Raw genomic sequence first — 23,335 nt, forward strand, 5'->3', positions numbered from 1 at the left:
TCTATTAAAAGTGGCTTTCCTGAAGAAAGATTGGATTTGATATTCACGGTAATGGAAGAATCGATGTATGTCAACGTAGTATCAAGCAGATTGTACTGACGTATAAAAACCGTGACTCGATTTTAGTCACTAATACGTATTTTATGTTACTCACTGTCCAACAAAGTGGCTCTCTTTATGCTTCAAAGGGACATTAGAACGCAGTAACAACACTCAGTCAGCCCGCGTAAACCATTGGCCACCTTAAATGTCAATCAAGGAGATTACAGCAACATCATGACGCTGCCGTCGCCTATTGGTTGACCGCCCACTATAATCTTACTGTCCAGTTACAGAGGTTTGGTTCACCATGTTGGATCAAATGTTCATCATTATATCGCTCGGAGTACAACAGTCTATCATGCCGGTGACAAGTGCTCGTCGTGGGTTAACAGTGTAGATCTGTCACCGTGCCTTCCCGTTCCATCGATGACAGCAGGACTCCGCGACACGCTCTCGAAAGAAAGGAGGGATTACTGTTTTGATTTGGAGACACCCAGTAGCTAACACTGAGCTGTCAGGTTCAATACAGCGGTCCTTTTCAGTCACAAGAGTCTCCAGGCAAACGGTTTAAAGGATTTAACTTTTCCTTAACACTATCCGGTGGCTCTGGGTGTACTTTGTCGAGTCCAAGAGGACAGCGGCGTGTGTGTTACAAGAGCCAAAGACTGTCGATGGGGGAAGTAAATTGCCACTCAGCCCGTCTGCGAGGATTTCTCTTCTGCTATTTTGATGCATGCTCGATCCTTGTTCGCTGTCAAAATGTGGAGGATTTCTGAGAAGAAGCCTTGCGCTTCAGTTCTGTGTAATATGTGAGTGAGGTGGGTCACCGAGGCCTGGGCCTGCCTGCTGTAGTGGGGCCTGGGTGAAGATACACCTCCTCTGTACCGGATCAGCAGCGATAATTAGGGCTTGGAGATTACCACTGTTTACGGAGTAGCTGTTTGGCCTGCACACACTTCCGAAAAGAGGTAGACTATCGTTTGGAAAAAAAAATTGATGCTATTTTCAGGCAGCCTGGAGCCCAGCTGGCAGCAACGGCAACAGTCCTGGACCAGAGCGTCTGGCAAACTTGGACACTTCAAAAAGATGAGAGCTCGTTTTCTCATGTGACAAGCGTCAGACTACACTGTAAGGAAGCAGACTTTAAGTCAGCAGGGAGGGTGGTGCCAACACCATCATGAGGGACATTTAGGGCCTTTGTTTTATTTATTGAGGGGTGGGCGGGTTGTTTTCAGTTTTATTTTTTTTGTCCTTCCACTAGTGGTACTGGAGAAGCAAGACACTTATGTAGTCGTATTTTTACATGCCTGTTATTCTCCAAGATCCTTGTACCAGAATGGTCGGACTCCCAGTAGATGAAAGGACAGTTGAAGAATCTGTTCCCCTTGAGTTTCATTGATTGTACTATAGGAGCCTGGTAGCCACTATCGTCACTTCGACTCTGGATTAGTGAATGACTCTTTGTGGCACAACAGTTCCAAATGTTACAAAAATGATGGCTGCATACAATGGTGGCTCTTCGGCCGTGGCTGCCCATGTTCCTCATCACCACCACCAGCTGCAGCATCTCCCGCCTCCACACATGCATCACCACCACCACGTGGGCCAGCATCACTTGCAGCACCCGGGCTCTGCTGCTGCCGTTCACACTATCCAACAGCACACCTCCACGGCTGCTGCTGCTGTGATGCTTAACAACCCCGGTCAGCAGCAACCGTACTTCCCCTCTCCAGCCCCCGGACAGGCACCCGGGCCCGCGGCGGCAGTGGCTCCGGCCCAAGTTCAAGCCGCCGCTGTCAAAGCTCACCATCATCACCACCATCATCAGCAGCACACACACCACCTGCAGCAGCAGCTTGATATAGAGCCTGACAGGCCTATTGGCTATGGTGCGTTTGGGGTTGTCTGGTGAGTACACTTTGATGTTAATAATTACACTTTGATGTTAAAGAGAGCTTCATTCAGAACATACCACACACAACTATTCAAAAAAATATATATAAAAAAATTACACAAATTTGTACACCTAGAAATGTTTCTAACAGTTTACAGAGTATTACAGTTTACTTCAGAATATATTTCTCTCTCTCGTCTCTCTATCACGTGTCTCTGCTGCTGTCTCTTGGCTGCTACACACAATTATTATGCTTGTCGAATTCTCTCAGCTTTAACACAATTATTATGCTAGTCAATTTTTCACCAACAATAGTCACTATTGGTCAACTAATCACATACAAATCACGGCATATCACACCAGCAAGCAGCTGCTCTCATCATTAATTTACAGATAGAAGGCAGTGACTCCCAACCTTTTTTGGCTCACGTACGTGCCCAAAGATTTTTGTCATACAACGAGTACCCCCTCACTCTGTTTTTGATGGTTCTCCAAAAATAGGAAGTAACACAACTGATTATTAAATGAAAATCACTTTACATCATAAGCGTGATTTGAACATTTAATTCTTAGGTATTGGCATTTTTTTTAATTATTGTTATTTTTTTTAGCTCAAATTAAACATAATGATTAATAAGTCACCTTGAAATAAATAATATAAATTAAAACAAGGATTGGAAACTAAAACTAAACCTGCCTTTGTTGTATACATACATACTGTTATAACATTTACTCCTTTAATCAGGCTTTCTGCCTTTCAAGTGGGTTTTGTCCATTTATTTGTTTTTGACACTTATTTTGTTATCCATGCTTTTATTTTGCCGCAAACAATGTAAAGCAGGAAGTGTTGGGGGGTTTGTGTAATAAATCCACAAAGTAACGCTGTTGAGAAAAGGGCAAGAAATTAATCCATGTAATAAATTTTCAATCATTGATGTCACAATTTAAAAAGATACAAACAAGTAACTATCAAGACACCTTGTGTCTCGTGCTCTACTCTGAGAGTGGGTGTGCTTGTAGTGTGTGCTCTGCTGCTGATCACAGCCAGGCTCTGATTACTTGTGTGGAAAAAGTAAGTTAAGAGTAGTTGTTAGTCAAAAGTCTGCATGTTTTAAAAACAATGGGACCTCTATGAAAAGCCAGAAATGGGAAGACATTTGAATAGTTTGCCATATGGCTCCAAGAGACATCATTGTAAGTCTTGGCCTGTTACATATGCGTCGAACATTTCGTAGATTTTTGTAGGTTTTGGGCTGTTACACATACCGTCAAATTTTCATCGAGCTCGGTGAAACGTACAACAGGGGCTGCTTTTTTAAAATCTTGTAGTAGGTGACACTGAACCATCCTTCAAATATCGCATGATAAACAATTAAAATAGTGATTTTTTTTTTTTGCAGGCCTTGATTTGTGTAAAATGTTTTAAGAGTTTTCATGGGTTTTTGCGAAACATTGTTGCAGTGGCAACACAGAGGGTCTAAACATATACGAAAATGCATGAAACCTTGCACACACATCAGGCTTAGCAAAATCAGTATTTTATTCGTTTGTGTGATTAAAAAAATATTTTTTGTACTATCTTTTCTTTTAATCTACATTTCTGGCTCCAAGCTTATTGTAATGAAAATTAATTTTTTGATAAAGTGCATTTCATAGTAACCTAACGTAACATGCTAGTTTGACTTCATGATTAGTTTGTACACTTCCGTCAACAGGCACATTATGAGAGTTGTTTGAGTGCCAGTGTTGGTGCAGTCAGGGATTTTCTTTTCTTCACCATCTGTTTTTCGTGACTGATCCTGTTTAAGGTTTACTGAAACGTGCTTTGGAAAGGTTTCCAATGTAACTTAGACCCAATGTGCTCCTCACGAGATCTCAATATTACCACATTTAAATGTTGTCTGACTCATCAGTGGAAACGTGTTGAAACAAGATCATATTTTATACCTGGGATGTATGACTCCTCTTCCACCCACATGAAGTATAAAAAAAGCCTCAACTCATTTTATCATGAAATTGATTCAGCCCATGTTGTAACTTTTCTTGTTTTAGATGTGATGAGGTTTGTTGCCTTGCTCTCTGGTGTCATCAGAATTACTAGAGGTGTTTAGAAATATATGAAATGTAAATCCTGGCTTTTCACAAAAATGATTTATTCTGACTGATAACTTTGTTTCTTCGCTCAGGTCAGTCACAGATCCTAGAGATGGAAAGCGAGTTGCCCTCAAAAAGATGCCCAATGTCTTCCAAAACCTTGTTTCTTGCAAGAGGGTATTTCGAGAACTGAAGATGCTATGTTTTTTTAAACATGAAAATGTGAGTACTGCCGTATTTAAATCCCATCAAATTTTAAATATAAACAGAATAAATACATGAATAGTACACCTAAATCCTTTATAAGATTTGCAGTTGTGCACGCCTTCTGTATTTGTGGATATTGCTCTTTCAGAATGAACCAATTGCAAAGTTACGTAGGCTACTGTATATAATTAAAAGGTTGAACTGAGCTACCACAATTTCTTGTCATCTAAAGCATGGTTGACGCATAATTAACCACTAGAGAACCCACAGATTTTAGTACAAGAAAAATCACAGTGCTCCTGTAGTGTGTTGTGTGAGTAAAATGACCAATGCATATACTTGGAAAGGGGAATCTGGCTCAGAAGTGGCCCGCATATCTTTGTGTAGACTTGGCATTACAGAAAAAGTAATGGAGCACTCAAATTAAAAGGCTAAGAAAATGATAAAGTTGATGATAAAGTTGAAGAGCAGTACCCTCTTTAACTCATTTGCTGCCATTGATGCATCCGTATGCACACTGCTCCAAAGAATTAAGGGAACACTTTGAAAACACATCAGATTTCAATGGTGAAAAAAAAAAGTTGGATATCTATACTGATATGGACAGTTTAATGTCTCAGGAACAAAATGAAAGTTTTCAGCCTACAGAGGGCTCAATATATAGACACCCCAAAAATCTAAGTGAAAAAATGATATGGCAGGCTCGTCCATTTTGCCTAAATTCAATTTCTGCAACTCAAAATTCTTTTCAATATCTTGTGTGGCCCCCCCGAGCTTTTATACATGCTTGACGTCGCGGCATGCTCCTAATGAGACGACGAATGGTGTCTTGTGAGATCTGTCTAAGGACATCAGTGAGCTCCTGTAAAGTCTGAGAAGCAACCTGGCGGCATCTGATGGACCGAAACATTATGTCCCAAAGGTGTTCTATCGGGTTTAGATCAGGTGATCGTGAGGGCCATTCAATTGTGTCAATTCCTTCATGCTCCAGATACTGTCTGCATGCTCTTGCCACATGAGGCCGGACATTGTTGTGGATCAGGAGGAACCCAGGACCTACTGCACCAGCGTAGAGTCTGACCATGGGTGCAAGGATTTCATCCCGATACCTAATGGCAGTCAGACTGCCGTTCTCTAGCCTGTAGACGTCTGTTCGTCCCTCCATGGAAATGCCTCCCTAGACTATCACTGACCCACCACTGAACCGGTCATGCTGAATGATGTTGCAGGCAGCAAGCATAGCGCTCTCCTTGGCTTCTCCAGATCCTTTCACGTCTATCACAGGTGCTCAGGGTAAACCTGCTCTCATCTGTGAAAAGCACAGGGCGCCAGTGGCGGACTTGCCAATTCTGGTGTTCTATGGCAAATGCCAATCGAGCTCCACGGTGCTGAGCAATGAGCACAGGGCACACTACAGGACGTCGTGCCCTGAGGCCACCCTCGTGAAGTCTGTTTCTGACTGTTTGGGCAGAGACATTCACACCAGTAGCCTGGCGGAGGCTATTCTGTAGGGCTCGGGCAGTGCTCAACGTGTTCCTCCTTGCACAAAGCAGCAGATATCGGTCCTGCTGATGGAATGAGCACCGTCTACAGGTCTGTCCAGCTCTCCTAGAGGAACTGCCTGTCTCCTGGAATCTCCTCCATGCTCTGGAGACACATCAAATCTTCTTGCAACAGCACGCATGGATGTGCCATCCTGGAGGAGTTGAACAATCTGCGCAACTTCAGGAGGGTTAAGAAATCGCCTCATGCTCCCAGTCGTGATAATGACTCTAGCTAAAGCCAACACTTGTGGAAAAACTGTTAAAAAAGATCAAGAGGAGGAACTTGAAATGGCCTCCACCTGCAAAAGCAGTCCTGTTTTGGGGACCATCTCGTTGTTGCCCCTCTAGTGCACCTGTTGTTAATTCCATCAACACCAATGCAGCTGAAACTGATTAACAACCCCCTCTGGCGCGTACCTGACCAAAACCTTATCAGAAAAGTCTAATTGAATTCATGCCATACCCTGATAAAAAACTTTTTTTTGAGCTGTGTATATACGTCAAGTCTATTTTAACTGATTTAGTGCACAGCATACTAAATGATATTTGAATAAGTCTAAAGAATATTCATAATAAATGTACAAAGTCTACTTGAACAATGTCTTGAAAAGAATTACATGTCAGTGTCAATGCAAAAATGGTAAGTATTGCTGACTAAAAAAAATAAAAAAGTGTATATCAGAATCAGGGTGAATATCAGAATCAGGGTATCATTTTTAGGAGGGATGAGCTTGGTTTTGATCCAATCACACCGCACAAAGAGTAAAAACCTGTGGCAAATGTGGTCTCAACTGTGTGTTCATGCTCTCTCCTCAGGTGCTCTCTGCTCTTGACATTCTGCAACCTCCACACATTGACTACTTTGAAGAAATGTATCCTTCATAATTACAATTGCTTTGACATCTTCTGTTAGCAGAACTGAAACTTTAAGGATCTGTTTTACAGAGGATTTTGTTAATCACAACAGCCTTGTTTTCAGTCTCCTACTTGGATGTCTCATAGTAAAGACTTTCATGATGTGCTTGCTGAAAGTGAACAGTGTAACGTCCTACTTAACTGATGTGATCCTCCTGGGGTTTAACCTTTAGCATTACTTCCAGCATCTGTCACGCACAGTAGCGGTTTTAGGCACGGGCGATACGGGTGGCACCCCCCACCCCCAAAATTATAATATTTTGTGCCGCAAAGCGGTTTTCTGGTTTGCCATATCACTGTATGGGTAATTGGCAATTTAGCGCCCCCTTCAGCTGCAGGCCAGGCAGACTTGCCTGACGCTTGTGAGGAGCTTCTGGGTTAACGAAACAGGTCAATGCACGATTGGCTCAGGCAGTGTTATGGTAGCCACTCAGGCAGTGTTATGGTAGCCAATCAGAGCCAGTGTTTTTACAAGTACAGTCTATCTATCTATCTATCTATCTATCTATCTATCTATCTATCTATCTATCTATCTATCTATCTATCTATCTATCTATCTATCTATCTATCTATCTATCTATCTATCTATCTATCTATCTATCTGGTAGATCGATCGATCAGAAAATGGATGGATGGATGGATGTTATTTACCGTAATTTTCGGATTATAAACCGCACCGGACTATAAACCACACCAGCTAAAATTCGGGGATATTTTAGTTTTTTTCTTATATAAGCTGCACCGGACTATAAACTGCACGTGCGCACGAGCTATTTCCAGGCCTGGTGCCTGAACAGTGGGACCAACGGCTTCCTGCTCCGCTTCGACATCTACCAGGGGGCGAGTGGAGATGCCTCTGAAGTGGAACGCAAGTTTGGCAAGGGCGGCGGCACGCTCCTTCGACTTCTGGACGACCTCCCCGATGCTGTGCGTGCACCTCCGCTACGTGTCTGCATCGACAACTACTTCACCGGCCTCCCGCTAGTTGCAGAGCTGCGCAGGCGGGTCTACGCTTGCACGAAGACGATCCGAGAAAACCGCATCCCGCGCTCCTGCCCAATCACAGATCAGAAGGCTATGAAGAGCAAGCCGCGTGGTGCCGTGTCTGTCGTGTACGACACGGCAAACAAGATTGCGCTCACTCGGTGGAAGGATAACGCCATGGTCACCATCGCCTCCACCCTCGGCGCTGAGCATCCTTTGCAGAAGGCGTCACGCTGGTCAGCGAAGGAGAAGAAGAAGGTGGCAAGTGGACCAGCCATTTGTTGTCCAGCTGTACAACCGCAGCAAGGGCGGCACGGACCGCGCCGACCAGAGCATCGGACTCTACCCCATCAACATGCGCCGGAAGAAGGGGTGGTGGCCGATATTCACCTGAATGCTGGATGCGGCCGTCTTCAATGCATGGGTGCTGCACCGGCTGGATGAGCACGGCGGGATGTCTCTGCTGGACTTCCGACGCGAGGTGGCCCGAACTTTGCTTGCAGCACCAGGCATCACTCGAGCTCGGAGAGTGGGCAGACCGTGCCTGTGCGCAGTTGCCGATGACTCCCGCTTCGACGGCATGGAGCACTGGCCGGAAGTGGCGGAGCAAGGCCGAAAGTGCGCACTGCCGACTTGTAAGTCGCGTCCATCCAGTGCGTGCTCCAAGTGCCGCGTGGCACTGTGCATGAAGTGTTTCCGTGGTTACCACCAGCCGGAACAGAATGTGTGAGAAGCGGTCGCGTGATCCGTTTTCTGACCGGAAGTGGCGGCGCAAGGCTGAACATGCTGAGTTATAAATCACGGCCGTCCACTGCGTTTACGGTACCGCAATCTTCAGTCCACTGCGCTTATTGTACCGTGGTTTTGTACCGTTTTCTCTGAAAGTTTGTTGCAAATACATACGGCTATGAAAGGCAACTTGTGTTCATAGAAACTTTGGCATTTTCTTACGACTGGTCCCCATACCCTGGGGATGACGGCCGACGTTGACTGGAGGCGTTGGCACATGCATGCCCATTGAAAATTGCGGAAATGGTCCCTTTCATGTTGCAGACAGCTGTTACATGTAAAACACAACTAACTCTGAACATTCAAATAAATTACAAAACGTTACACTTGTAAATCGTCAGAATGCTCAGATTTTTGTGCATGTATCAGCCCATAGTCTATATATAGATGCCGCATATAACGTCATAACCAAAAAAGCGCGGCATATTCGTACTTAGGGACACCTAAGGACCCAGAAAATATGCGCCTTTTTAGAAACAAAAATTTGGGCAGATCCGGGTTAACATGTTTTTCTAAACGCTGCCTGTGACGCAGCAGCAGTACTGCAGCAACACGCAGTGTGCACGCAAGTTATTTACAAAGAAAGACGGTACACAGAAACCTTAACATTTCTTTCCAAACACTGCCTGTGACGCGGCAGTAACACAGCAGCAATACGGAAGTAACACAGCACTAATAGGGCTAGTTAAAAAAAACATACCAGTAAAAGTAAAAAAAGAGCCGTCTTCATCTTCCTCCTGTGCACTGAAACCATCGAAGTCTTCCTCCTCAGTGTCCGATTGGAATAGCGTTAGATATCCTTCGCCACACACTTTCTCAGTCTCTCTTTCGTCGTCGCTTTTATCCATTTCTTCTAGCATTTTCCATGATGAGGGTCTGTTCATGCTAATTTTATTCATGCACGAAGCGCTAAGTTACATTAAGTTACATTAGCTGCAGAGTAGACGTGACTGGGAAATAAAGGGTGACGCAACACAATGTCATCAACATCGACTGCATTTAATTTAAAAGCGGCATCATATGCATTTCTTTGTCCCCCATAATGACGGTTTGTGTCTAAAAGCTTCCTTTCTTCAGTAATGTCTGTCTTGATCTCGTTCTGTCTATTCTTTGTGTGAATTATTATACGGCACGTGCTATCGGGCGGACCGTGCCATTGTACGAGGGGGAAAGAATATGCGTCTACATCCGAGAAGAATGGTGCCGGGACTCTGTGGTGGTATGTAAGCACTTTTGTGATCATTAAGTGCCGTCCTTTTTATCTGCCGAGGGAATTTACCGCGAAGGAGACAGGATTGCGGCGCTTGGTGAACTGTACCAGGCTGTCAGTGAACAGCAAACAGCGCACCCTGACGGTTTCACCATCTTCGCTGGAGACTTCAATCATGCCAACCTGAAGTCTGTTTTCCCGAGGCTTCACCAGCATGTTCCTTTTCCGACACGTGGAGATAGCTTCCTGGACCTAGTCTACTCGGCGCAAAAGGGAGCTTTCAAAGCCACCCCCCTCCCCCATCTGGGGCTTTCTGACCATCTCACCGTTTTGCTTTTGCCCGCATACAGACAATTGGTAAAGGCATCCATGCCGGTTCGGAGGCAGGTTCAAGTGTGGCCTGAGGGTGCCTCCGATGCACTTCGTGACTGCTTCGACACCACTGACTGGGACTTGTTTAAGCAGGCAGCCACCTACAACGATTGGACGGACATAGAGGAGTATACTGACTCTGTTACCTCTTACATCACGAACTGCATCGATGATGTGACTTGCTCGAAATCCGTAGTCACTCGCGCGAACTGGAAGCCGTGGCTGACGGGGGCTGTCCTCAGATTGTTGAGGGCCAGGGACAAGGCTTTCAGAGCGGGGGATGAGGCTGGCTTGAGGACAGCGAGGGCCGACCTGTCCCGAGGCATCAAAGAAGTGAAGAAGGCGTTCTCGTGCAAGGTCTCCACCCACTTCAAGGACAGCAAGGACGCACGTAGCCTTTGGTGGGGCATTCAGACCATCACGGACTACAAGCCCGCGCCGAGGAGCTGTGAGGGCGACGTCCGTCTGCTGAACGATCTGAACCGCTTCTTTGCTCGCTTCGACGCCCAGAACAGCACTTGCCCGCTGAAGACCACTCCCCCCCCCACACGAGCAGCCCCTGCGCCTCTCTGCCGACGGTGTGAGGAGGGCGCTTGCCGCTATTGAAACCCGTAAGGCGGCGGGCCCTGACAACATCCCGGGTCGAGCGCTGAAGGACTGCGCTGGGGAGCTGTCGGGTGTCTTCACGGACATCTTTAACGTTTCCCTGCAGCAGGCCATCGTCCCCTCGTGTTTCAAGGCTGCCACCATCGTTCCTGTGCCGAAGAAACCTGCACCGTCCCGCTTCAATGACTACCGCCCTGTGGCACTGACGCCCATCATCATGAAGTGCTTTGAGCGGCTGGTCATGGAGCACATCAAGTCCGTTCTCCCCCCCCACCATTGACCCTTTCCAGTTTGCGTACCGTGCCAAGCGGTCCTCTGAGGATGCCATCTGCTCTGCCCTCCACTCGGCCCTCACCCACCTGGAGAGAAAGGACTCATATGTGAGGTTGCTGTTTGTGGACTTCAGCTCTGCCTTCAACACCATTGTGCCGCAGCGACTCATCCGCAAACTCGACGAGCTGGGCCTCAGTACCTCCCTCTGCAACTGGATACTGGACTTCCTCTGTCAGAGGCTTCAGGTGGTGCGTGTTGGCGACAAAATCTCCGCCAGCATCACGCTGAGCACGGGGGCCCCCCAGGGCTGCGTGCTCAGTCCATTGCTCTTCACCCTGCTGACGCATGACTGCACTGCGACCTACAGCGACAACCACATAGTGAAGTTTGCTGACGACACGTCTCTGGTGGGTCTCATCACGAAAGGCGACGAGACTCGGTACAGGTCGGAAGTTGACCTTCTGACCACGTGGTGCAGGGACAACAACCTCCTGCTGAACGTCAATAAGACCAAGGAAATCATTGTTGACTTCCGGAAGGGTCACACAACACACCTGCCGCTGATCATCGACGGTGCTGTGGTGGAGAGGGTGAGCTGCACCAAGTTCCTGGGGGTGCACATCAGTGAGGACCTCTCCTGGTCCGCAAACACCTCGTCACTGGCAAAGAAAGCTCAGCGCCGCCTGTACTTCCTGCGGAAGCTCAGGCGTGCATGTGCTCCTCAGGCAGTCCTGTCTACATTCTACCATGGCACCATTGAGAGCGTCCTCACCAGTTGCATCGCTGTCTGGGGTGGTAACTGCACTGAATAGAACTTGAAGGCCCTGCAGCGCATAGTGAATACGGCTGGTAAGATTATTGGTGCTTCGCTCCCCTCCCTGAAGGACATTTACACCTCCCATCTCGCCCGCAAGGCAACCTCGATTGCCAGAGATGTGAGTCACCCGGCTCACTCTTTGTTTGACCTTCTGCCCTCTGGGAAGAGGTACAGGAGCCTGCGCTCCCGCACCACCAGACTCGCCAACAGCTTCTTTCTCCAGGCTGTTAGGGCCCTGAACTCGCTACCCCCTTCTGCGTAGCGTGCGGCACTGTTGCGCTATTTTCAGGAATGTCTGCTGTACGCGCACTTGCTCCTTTTTTTTTTTTTTTTTCTGCTCCTCTTATTTATTGTTGTGTTATTTATTCATTATTTATTCAGCACGTTTTTGTTATACTTGTTTACTTGTTTGTCTGTTGTGAGCCATGTCTTGTCACCGTGGGATAGGGGGGAACGAAATTTCGGTTTCTTTGTGTGTTTTTGGCATGTGGAGAAATTGACAATAAAGCTGACTTTGACTTTGACTTTGACTCTTCTCCTCAGTGACCGGTTCACACATGTATCCCTCCGCCTAGCAAAGCGGTTGCTGCACAACAGCGGTCCACAGCCTTTTTACAAGTGTATAAAAGTGATCAAGTCATCACAAAAATCACGAAAAAAATTCATAGATAAGCCGCACCGGACTACAAGCCGCAGTGTTCATAACTTAAGCGGCTAATAGTCCGAAATTTACGGTAGATGGTTATCAATGAAAATATACCCTTGAAGCGATGCTTAGGGACCATTAAGGACTATATAAAGCTCACACAATTTAAAGTGATATTCAGTATTCATTACTCCAAAGCTGTTATCCAAAATATACCTTTCATGTCAAAGTTGTTATGAATGTCATCTCTCATTAACTTTTTAATCACGTGCATCCCTGTCTAACCTTTGGAAAAATATATAACACAATGTGCAGAGTTCTCAAGGTCTCTCCATTTGTTATTTTGGGATTGTGGACTTGGCACAGCTGACACTCATTTAACGAGTAATTTTGGCCTTCACATATTTGATAGTAAGATGTCATCTCTAGTGGAACACCCTCTAGTCCCCTTTCTAGTTCCCCAATTGAAGAAAAGCAGATATTCATTGAGTAGTAAGTTCCAGAATAAATAGACCCAGCTTCCTGTTGTTTGATATCGCATGCTGATACCACAGAATGTCTCTCTCACCAACCTCCGTCCCCTCCCGCCCTCTCTGTCTTTATCTCTCTTGCTTTTGCTCTCTTTTTCTCTCTTAAACTCGCGCTCTGGTTCAGTCTGGCAAGCAGTGTTGTGAAAACCTAATGTGCCACATTACACTGCAGTTTGGAGTCAACGGGAAGCATTCTCAATCGTAAATTAGTCAATCAATGCAGTGCAAAAATGTTTTCCCTTTATTCGTCATGTTCAGTAGAACCAACTATGACTTTTTTCCTAGACTCCGTGAATTGATCAATATTTTCTACTGTATACCATCAGTTTACCTCAAAGAACAAGAAGAGATGTGTAATGCAGGGCTATTGAACATTTGTGGTATATTATTGATTACCGTATTTTCTGCACTATAAGGCGCGTCGGGTTGAAAGGTGCAGACTCGAAAAGAACCTAATCCACACATAGGGCATACCGCATTTTAGGGTGCATGCGCGTCAAGCTTTCTTCCAGGTAGAAAGTCTAGTTTTCTTGAGTGCCCAGCCCTGCTTTCTGTTGATACTTGATAAAGGCTTACTTTTCAACTTTCGTGTCATGTCTGCTTCTGGGTCCGTATCCAGCTTCACACGTGTGAAGAAAGCCTGGTTTTTTTGAGTGCCCATCCCTGCTTTCTCTTGATACTTTATACAGTGATCCCTCGCTACGTCGCGTTTCGTTTATCGCGGCTTTACATCGCAGATTTTTTTTCCAAATTAAAAAACATTTAAAAGTCAAAATAAAACTGCTAAATTGAGGAAACCTGTCTAACCTTTAGGACAATGTAGTATTGCTCCAAATGTTCGTTTACATTCCTTTAGAAGTCCGTTTTCACGTGTTAGCACAATCGCGAATTAGCATCTTTCTGCTAACTCGTTACCCTGCCCTGTACTTCTTGTTGGAGACCGTACTTCGCGGATTTCACTTATCGAGTGGTTTTTGGAACCAATTATCCGCGATAAACGAGGGATTACTGGAAATACTTTTACTTTTTAACTTTCGTGTCATGTCTGCTTCTGGGTCCATATCCAGCTCCACACGTGACAATTTAGCTGTGTGTGTATGTGTGTATATGTATTCATCCATTCATCCATTTTCTATTTCTTATCCTCACTAGGGTCGACTAGGGGAAAAGGTGGACGCTGGACACTTTCTTCTGCTCGTATGCCTGCTCGTATGCTCTTGATTATGTTTTCTAATTTGCCTTAACTTCCAATTGCCCAGATATGTGGTGACTGAACTGATGCAAAGTGACCTCCATAAGATCATTGTTTCACCACAGCCCCTTAGCTCAGACCATGCTAAAGTTTTTCTCTATCAGATTCTACGAGGTAAGATTTTTTTTAATTATGATTGGTGCGAATGACTCCACTGATTTAACATTTAGAAAAAACGTTTCCACACATGTGTTGTATCGGTGCTTCAAAATACTGCACTGTGAATGTGTTTTGACATTTCATTTTTGTGGTCAACTATCACTAGGACTGAAGTACCTTCATTCTGCTGGCATTCTTCACCGAGACATCAAACCTGGCAATCTTTTGGTCAACAGCAACTGTGTATTGAAGGTTAGTGGGCATGGGACACAATGGAACAGTAAGGCAGATTCCGTAAATTTTGCTGTATACCGAAACCACTTGGGTTTGATACTAAAGATTAATATGATAAATCTTGAGAGATTTTTGCGGACATTATGTGGACCTATGAGACGGAGATGAACCTCTTCCAAAATGATGGAAAGAACAAAATGGAAAGAGAGCATCTGCTCATGATCTTTTGATCTTACAAACTGATCTTTGTTCTTGAGACAGTCTGTTCTTGTGGGACTGTCTCAATAATCTCCCTGGCTTTTGCACATGATGGCTGTAGCAGCAGTGAACTCGGACGACAGTAAGTTTCTTCACTCACTATTTGTTTTGTAGTTTAAGGAAGGTATAACTGAACTGACCCGGAGAGCCTCATCCTCCGACAAAACAGTTGTGTAAGCCTGGAAGTAAAAATTGCAGTATTGTTCTCATATTTTGTTGTTTAAAATCTACCGTAAATGTCTTCACTTAACAGCAAAAAATATGGAATTGAAATTGTAATATTTGCTTTATTATTCTGCTTCAGATCTGTGATTTTGGCCTGGCACGAGTGGAAGAGACTGATGATTCGCGGCACATGACTCAGGAAGTGGTGACACAATACTACCGGGCTCCAGAGATCCTGATGGGAAGCCGTCACTATTCCAACTCCATCGATATCTGGTCTGTGGGTTGTATCTTTGCTGAGCTGTTGGGGCGAAGAATCCTCTTTCAAGCCCAGAGTCCCATCCAGCAGGTAAACAATGGAACTTAATATACACATTGTGTTCACTATATGCATATAAAATGTAACCTAAACAACTGCATTGGATTCTTTCATTTGATCAATGTCAGACAAGTTTGATAGTTTCCCTGGTGAGCCTATTGAAAGGAGAATTACTAATGAGGTTGTTCTTGCCTAAGCAATTTAAGCAAGCCTGTCTTTATGTTCTATCTAATCTAATCGAAGAGGGAGGAAGATCTTTCGGTTGATAAAAAGCACAAAATAGTCCAGTGCCTTGTGAAAGAATGAAAACACCAGACATTTTGAGAAAACTAGGTCCTTGTACAGTTAAATATGAGCGTGAAACTCAGCGAAAATGGCTTCATTCTGATGAAAATTTAAGGAAAGCTGTGGGTATAAGCAGACAATCTCGTGGTGTTGCCCCCATCTCCTGACCTCAACCCAATTGAAAGGAAGCTCGATAGGGGTGCACAGCAGAACTGTTTATTCGTTCTTCACACAGTAACTCTTGCATCCTCCAATGAGGTACATGAATCAACTCTGCACGGACTTAGAATCTCAATGAATGGGAGTTGATAAAGCGATATTCACAATTGCCTTAACCAGTCATTGAAAGATGAGTGATCAATAATTGGACACACTTTTGTTTTATGTCTTAAGTAAAGAATCAACTTTTCTAGCTTTTCTAAAAACATTTTTAGTACTTGACAGTCTAACCCAGGGTTGTCAAACTCTTTTGTCGTGGGCCGCATTCTAGTCATAGTTTCCCTCGGAGGGCTATTATGACTGTCAACATCTTCTATATAGTACACACAATAAAGGCTACAACACTAGCAGAAGAAATGAAAATTGAACATTTTCAAGGAGGTCTGGTGCTTTCGTTTCATGAAACGGTGCCATTTTTCCATCCGGACCAGGACTACGTTGGCGCAGCAACTTCCAGCGGATTATAATGAATAGCTGGCAATCTTCCGCTCCTACTGCAGCAAACGCATCGCCGACAAACACATCCAGCCCAGCCACATCACCAACATGGACGAGGTGCCGCTCACTTTCGACATCCCGGTGAATCACACTGTGGAGAAGAAAGACCAAGACGATAGCGATACGCACAATGGGATACAAAAAGTCTTCTTTTACTGTTGTGCTTGGCTGCCATGCTAATGGACAGAAACTGACGCCTATGGTGATTTGTAAGAGAAAGACTTTGCCTAAACAGAAGTCATCATTAAGGCGAATGAAAAGGGCTGGATGGATGAGGAAATGATGACTGAGTGGCTGAGGGAGGTGTATTTAAGGAGACCAGGTGTTTTTTTTCCCACGCATCACCATCGCTGTTGATCTGTGACTCTATGCGTACCCATCTCACAGCTGATGTGAAAAAAAAACAAGTGAAGCAAATGAACGCCGAGCTTGCTGTCATTCCGGGAGGCACGACAAAGGAACTCCAACGACTGGACATCGGTCTGAACCGGCCATTCAAAGTAAAGCTGCGAGCGGCGTGGGAGCGATGGATGACCGATGGAGAGGATAGTTAGAAGAGTGGAAGGCAGCGCCGGGCGAGATAATTGGGCTAACATGTCTGCTGGCACTGTTGTTCGAGCTTTCGTAAAAGCCGGCATCATATCCAAGGAGCCACACGGCACGGAAAGTGACTCTGACAGTGAAGAAAGTGAACCTGGTACGTCTGTTGGCGATTTAGCGCTGCTGTTCAATTCGGAAACAGAGGACGAGGACTTCGATGGGTTTAATTGATGACCATTACCGGTAATAAAAATGTGAATACCAAACTCAGTTTTGCTCCTGCTTCATTTTTAAATACGCACACTTGTATGCTTGTGTGTGTTGTCGTTGTTGCCATGAGAATGTTAAAGGGGGAAGTGTGGGCGTGGATTGTATACAGGACTGTCTCAGAAAATTAGAATATTGTGATAAAGTTCTTTATTTTTTGTAATGCAATTAAAAAAACAAAAATGTCATACATTCTGGATTCATTACAAATCAACTGAAATATTGCAAGCCTTTTATTATTTTAAAATTGCTGATTATGGCTTACAGCTTAAGAAAACTCAAATATCCTATCTCAAAATATTCCAATATTTCCTCAGACCAAGTAAAAAAAAAAAAAATTATAACAGCAAAACAAAATCAAACATTTGAAAATGTCCATTGATGCACTCAGTACTTGGTTGGGAATCCTTTTGCACGGATTACTGCATCAGTGCGGCGTGGCATGGAGGCAATCAGCCTGTGGCATTGCTGAGGTGTTATGGATGCCCAGGATGCTTCAATAGCGGCCTTTAGCTCATTTGCATTGTTGGGTCTGGTGTATTTCAGCTGGTGTATTTCAGGGAAATTGGCAGGCCAATCGAGGACAGTAATGCCATGGTCAGTACACCATTTACTGGTGGTTTTGGCACTGAGGGCAGGTGCCAGATCATGCTGGAAAATGAAATCATCTCCATAGAGCTTTTCAGCAGACGGAAGCATGTAGTGCTCTAAAATCTGCATTTACTCTGGACTTGAAACAGAGTGGACCAACACCAGCAGCTGACATGGCTCCCCAAACCATCGCTGACTGTGGGAACTTCACACTAGATTTCAAGCAACTTGGATTTTGCTCCTCTCCAGCCTTTTCTTCAGACTCTGGCGCCTTGACTTCCAAATGAAATACAAAACTTGCTTTTGTCTGAAAAGAGCACTTTGGACCACTCTGCAACTGTCCAGTGCTTTTCTATCGCCCAAGTCAGACTTTGAAGCTCCCTCAAATTTTGGAAGCGACTCTTCTTCACAATGCGGTTAAGGCTGCGGTCATCTCTCTTGGTTGTGCAGCGTTACCTGCCACATTGCTCCCTTCCAACAGACTTTTTGTGGATGTGCTTTGAAACTTTGAAACAGCTTGCTCTTTGAGAAATTTGTTTTTGTGTCTTACCCTCCTGATGGAGGGTGTCAACGATGGTCCTCTGGACAGCAGTCAGATCAGCAGTCTTCCCCATACTTGTGATTTAGTTTACTGAACAAGCTGTGTTTTTCAAGGCTCAGAAAGCCCTTGCAGGTGTTTCAAGTTAATTAGACTTAATACACAAGTGATTACTAGTGATTAGTTGAATACCTCACTAGTATACTTATTTATGATATTCTAATTTTTTGAGATAGGATATTTGAATTTTCTTAAGCTGTATGCCATAATCAGCAATATTAAAATAATAAAAGGCTTGCAGTATTTTGGTTGATTTGTAATGAATCCAGAATGTATGACATTTTTGTTTTTTTAATTGCGTTACAGAAAATAAAGAACTTTATCACAATATTCAAATTTTCGGAGACAGTCCTGTATATAAAACCCGTGCCCTATGATCCGTTGCGCCCTATGTGTGTGTTAAACACAGTCATGGCACACAGCTGAGACTGTGTCTTTTATTACGGTTCGCCTTTTGAACGTGAAAATACTGTAATATTTAGATTTGGTCCTTGTTTTAACATAAAGGCTGACTTAAGGGAGCGCTAATAGTCAAGTCCCTTTACTTTTTTTTTTTTTTTTAGATTGGTTTCCCTGGCATGACTCTTTTCTAATGTGCTATATCTGCATTTGTTCATATGTATTTTTAATATGTGCCTAAATATTGTCACTGAAATGAAATGAAAACTTAATTCTGTCTCTCAATAGCTGGACTTGATCACTGACTTGTTGGGGACTCCTTCTATGGAGGCGATGAGGACGGCGTGTGAAGGAGCTCGTGCGCATATTCTCAGAGGACCGAACAAACAGGTAATCAGGAGGCTCTTGTAAGGAATTAGTTTTTCTGTCTGACATGCTGTGTTGTCACATGATGTCTTTGTGTTGCTAAGAACCTTTGGACACTTGAACAATGAATGTCAGTACACCTAAAGGGCAAGTATAACACCGGTGGTTCACTATTGCAGAATACATTTCTTTGCTTTTTTTCATTTTGCCAGCGCTGTTATTTGATAAATATTTAAATGTATAGAGTTGCCCACGGTGAGAGGCGTCGAGCAGGTGTGGGTATACTTATTGCCCCCCGGCTGGGCGCCTGCGTGAGTCGTCACCTTATCGTGGTGGAGGGGTTTGCGTGCCCCTATGATGCTAGGAGCCATGTTGTTGGGGGCTTCATGCCCCTGGTAGGGTCACCCATGGCAAACAGGTCCTAGGTGAGGGGCCAGACAAAGCACGGCTCACAGAAGCCCCTTATGATGATTGAAATAAATGGACTTCGTTTTCCCTCGCCCGGACGCGGGTCACCTGGAGGCGGGGCTCGAAGGCGAGCGTCTGGTGGCCGGGCCTTCGCCCATGGGGCCCGGCCGGGCATAGCCCTAAAAGGAAACGTGGGTCCCCATTCCCATGGGCTCACCACCTGTGGGAGGGGCCGAAGGGGTCGGGTGCAATGTGAGCTGGGCAGCAGCCGAAGGCAGGGACCTTGGCGGTCTGATCCCCGGCTGCAGAAGCTGGCTCTTGGGACATGGAATGTCACCTCTCTGGCTGGAAAGGGGCCCGAGCTGGTGTGCGAGGCAGAATAATTCCGACTAGATATAGTCGGACTAGCCTCTACGCACAGTTTGGGTTCCGGTACAAGCCCTCTCGAGAGGGGCTGGACTCTCTTCCACTCTGGAGTTGCCCACGGTGAGAGGCGTCGAGCAGGTGTGTGTATACTTATTGCCCCCCGGCTGGGCACCTGCACATTGGGGTTCACCCCGGTGAACGAGAGGGTAGCCTCCCTCCGCCTTCGCGTGGGGGGACGGGTCCTGACTGTTGTTTGTGTCTATGCACCAAACGCCAACTCAGAGTACCCACCCTTCTTGGGGTCCCTGGAGGAAGTGCTGGAGAGCGCTCCTTCCGGGGACTCCATCGTTCTACTGGGTGACTTCAATGCTCACGTGGGCAATGACAGTGAGACCTGGAAGGGCGTGATTGGGAGGAACGGCCCCCCCCTATCTGAACCCGAGCGGTGTTCTATTATTGGACTTCTGTGCTCGACACGGATTTTCAATAATGAACACCATGTTCAAGCATAAGGGTGTCCATGTGTGCGCTTGGGACCAGGACACCCTAGGCCGCAGTTCGATGATCGACTTTGTAGTCGTGTCATCGGATTTGCGGCCGCATGTTTTGGACACTCGGGTGAAGAGAGGGGCGTAGCTGTCAACTGATCACCACCTGGTGGTGGGTTGGCTCCGATGGTGGGGGAAGATGCCGGTCCGACCTGGCAGACCCAAACGCTCTGTGAGGGTCTGCTGGGAACGTCTGGCAGAATCTCCTGTCAGGAAGAGCTTAAACTCCCACCTCCGGCAGAGCTTTTCCCACGTCCCGGGGGAGGCGGGGGACATTGAGTCTGAGTGGACCATGTTCCGCGCCTCCATTGTTGAGGCGGCCGACAGGAGCTGTGGTGCCTGTCGTGGCGGTAATCCCCGAACCCACCGGTGGACACCAGTGGTAAGGGATGCCGTCAAGCTGAAGAAGGAGTCCTATCGGGCCGTTTTGGCCTGCGGGACTCCAGAGGCAGCTGACGGGTACCGGATGGCCAAGCGGAACGCGGCTTCGGCGGTTGCTAAGGCAAAAACCCGGGCGTGGGAGGAGTTTGGTGAGGCCATGGAGAATGACTTCCGGACGGCTTCGAGGAAATTCTGGTCCAACATCCGGCGTCTCAGGAGGGGGAAGCAGTGCAACGTCAACACTGTTTACAGTGGGGATGGCGTGCTGCTGACCTCGACTCGGGACGTCGTGAGTCGGTGGGGAGAATACTTCGAAGACCTTCTCAATTCCACCTACACGCCTTCCATTGAGGAAGCAGGGCCTGGAGACTCTGAGGCGGATTCCCCAATCTCTGGGGTCGAAGTCACTGAGGTAGTTAAAAAAACTCCTCGGTGGCAAGGCCCCGGTGGTGGATGAGATCCGCCCGGAGTTCTTAAAGGCTCTGGATGTTGTGGGGCTGTCATGGCTGACACGCCTCTACAACGTTGCGTGGACATCGGGGACAATGCCTCTGGATTGGCAGACTGGGGTGGTGGTTCCCCTCTTTAAGAATGGGGACCGGAGGGTGTGTTCCAATTACAGGGGAATCACACTCCTCAGCCTCCCTGGTAAGGTCTATTCAGGGGTGCTGGAGAGGAGGGTCCGTCGGGAGGTCAAACCTCGGATTCAGGAGGAGCAGTGTGACTTTCGTCCTGGCCGTGGAACAGTGGCCCAGCTCTACACCCTCGGCAGGATCCTCGAGGGTGCATGGGAGTTCGCCCAACCAGTCCACATGTGTTTTGTGGACTTGGAGAAGGCGTTCGACCGTGTCCCTTGGTAGGTTCTGTGGAGGGTGCTTCGGGAGTACGGGGTGCCGAGCCAACTGATAAGGGCGGTTCAATCCCTGTATCACCGATGCCAGAGTCTGGTCCACATTTCCGGCAGTAAGTCGGATTCGTTCCCAGTGAGGGTTGGACTCCGCCAAGGCTGTCCTTTGTCACTGATTCTGTTCATAATTTTTATGGACAGAATTTCTAGGCGCAGCCGAGGCGTTGAGGTGGTCCGGTTTGGGGACCTCAGCATCGCGTCTCTGCTTTTTGCAGATGACGTGGTGCTGTTGGCTTCTTCAGGCCGTGATCTCCAGCTCTCGCTGGAACGGGTCGCAGCCGAGTGTGAAGCAGTCGGGATGAGGGTCAGCACCTCCAAATCCGAGTCACGAGCTATGGGTCGTGACCGAAAGAACGAGATCCCGGATACAAGCGGCCGAAATGAGTTTTCTCCGCAGGATGTCCGGGCTCTCCCTTAGAGATAGGGTGAGAAGCTCGGTCATCCGGGAGAGAGTTGGAGTAGAGTCGCTACTCCTCCACGTTGAGAGGAGCCAGATGAGGTGGCTCGAGCATCTTATCAGGATGCCTCCTGGACGCCTCCCTCCGGAGGTGTTCCGGGCATGTCCCACCGGTAGGAGACCCCGGGGACGACCCAGGACGCGCTGGAGAGACTATGTCTCTCAGCTGGCCTGGGAACGCCTTGGGATACCCGGGGATGAGCTGGATGAAGTGGCTGGGGAGAGGGAAGTCCGGGAGTCCCTCCTAAAGCTGCTGCCCCCGCGACCCGACCCCGGATAAGCGGAATAAGATGGATGGATGGATGGAGTATTGATTCATATATGTGTTAATCTGCCTCTTGGTGTCTTATGGCCAATAATACATATGTACAGATTTGAACTTAAATCAACAAACTAAGTGATGCGATTGAATTAAACAAAATATTAGTTGTCTTGTCATTCAGTATTTCATGGGAACTGCCATTGGGCGTGACCAATAACGTTTGTCATGTGTCAGACCAATAAATTTCACTCGTGGGGTTTCTTTTAAAACAATGTGGGTTGGCTTCTACTCTCACTTGTCTATATCGTAAAGTTGGGCTTGCGACTAGAATTTATTTTTTCGAATTAAGGATTAGTTGTGTGTAATAAGCACTATGCAGAGGAGGATTTAGGAGCGCTGGCTGCATATAACAGGCTTCTTGGGTGGAGGATGCGGAAATGGGTTTCCTGCCACTGTTCAATCAGCTCTGAGGCATATGGAAAGCCTTCCAGTGTGGAGGATGATGCGGAGGAGTCGACTCAGACCTTTCTAAGATAGTTGGAGAACTACCATGACGATGACTTCCCGCTGCTCAGGCTTTGCGACCTGTCCCTTTTAGTGGTGGAGGCCATGGTGACTTATAAAGTGTTGTGGGTTGTAGCTTCCCTGATGGTTTGTGAGGCTATTTACACTTATTGCAGAAATGGCTGCTGCTTCATGAGTGTGGTTTAATTGGGTTTAGGTAGGATAGCGCAGGTGCTACAAAGGGCTGTTCAAACTTGAATTAGGGCGGGGGACTTACTGTATTTTTCGGACTAAAAGTCGCTCGGAGTACAAGTAGCATCAGCCATAAAATGCACAATAAAGGGGAAAAAGTATATATAAGTCGCATTTTGGGGGAAATTTATTTGACAAAATCCAACACCAAGTACAGACATGAACCAGCAAAAACAGGCTAAACATGCTAACGTGACATAAACACAAACGAGCAGCTGAGAACGGGCCTGACGTAAC

The 23,335-nt window shown here is 46.3% G+C and overlaps 1 protein-coding gene across 3 annotated transcripts in view; it reads left to right on the forward strand.

The window, feature by feature from the left end:
- The first annotated feature begins 307 nt into the window (after positions 1 to 307).
- nlk2 (nemo-like kinase, type 2) overlaps positions 308 to 23,335 on the forward strand; it is a 58,116-nt gene continuing 35,088 nt past the window's right edge. Inside the window, exons 1-7 of one of the 3 annotated variants that reach the window (XM_049725832.2) lie at positions 308 to 1,950; positions 4,123 to 4,252; positions 6,598 to 6,653; positions 14,183 to 14,289; positions 14,441 to 14,526; positions 15,071 to 15,280; positions 18,936 to 19,037. In XM_049725832.2, the coding sequence (XP_049581789.1) occupies positions 1,496 to 1,950; positions 4,123 to 4,252; positions 6,598 to 6,653; positions 14,183 to 14,289; positions 14,441 to 14,526; positions 15,071 to 15,280; positions 18,936 to 19,037 (1,146 nt within the window). In that variant the 5' untranslated portion in view covers positions 308 to 1,495. The remainder of the gene's footprint in view (positions 1,951 to 4,122; positions 4,253 to 6,597; positions 6,654 to 14,182; positions 14,290 to 14,440; positions 14,527 to 15,070; positions 15,281 to 18,935; positions 19,038 to 23,335) is intronic. The other 2 variants (XR_007482730.2, XM_049725831.2) reach the window with 2 other exon arrangements.

This window comes from Syngnathus scovelli, chromosome 7, assembly GCF_024217435.2.
Source record: "Syngnathus scovelli strain Florida chromosome 7, RoL_Ssco_1.2, whole genome shotgun sequence".
Classification (NCBI taxonomy): Eukaryota; Metazoa; Chordata; class Actinopteri; order Syngnathiformes; family Syngnathidae; genus Syngnathus; species Syngnathus scovelli.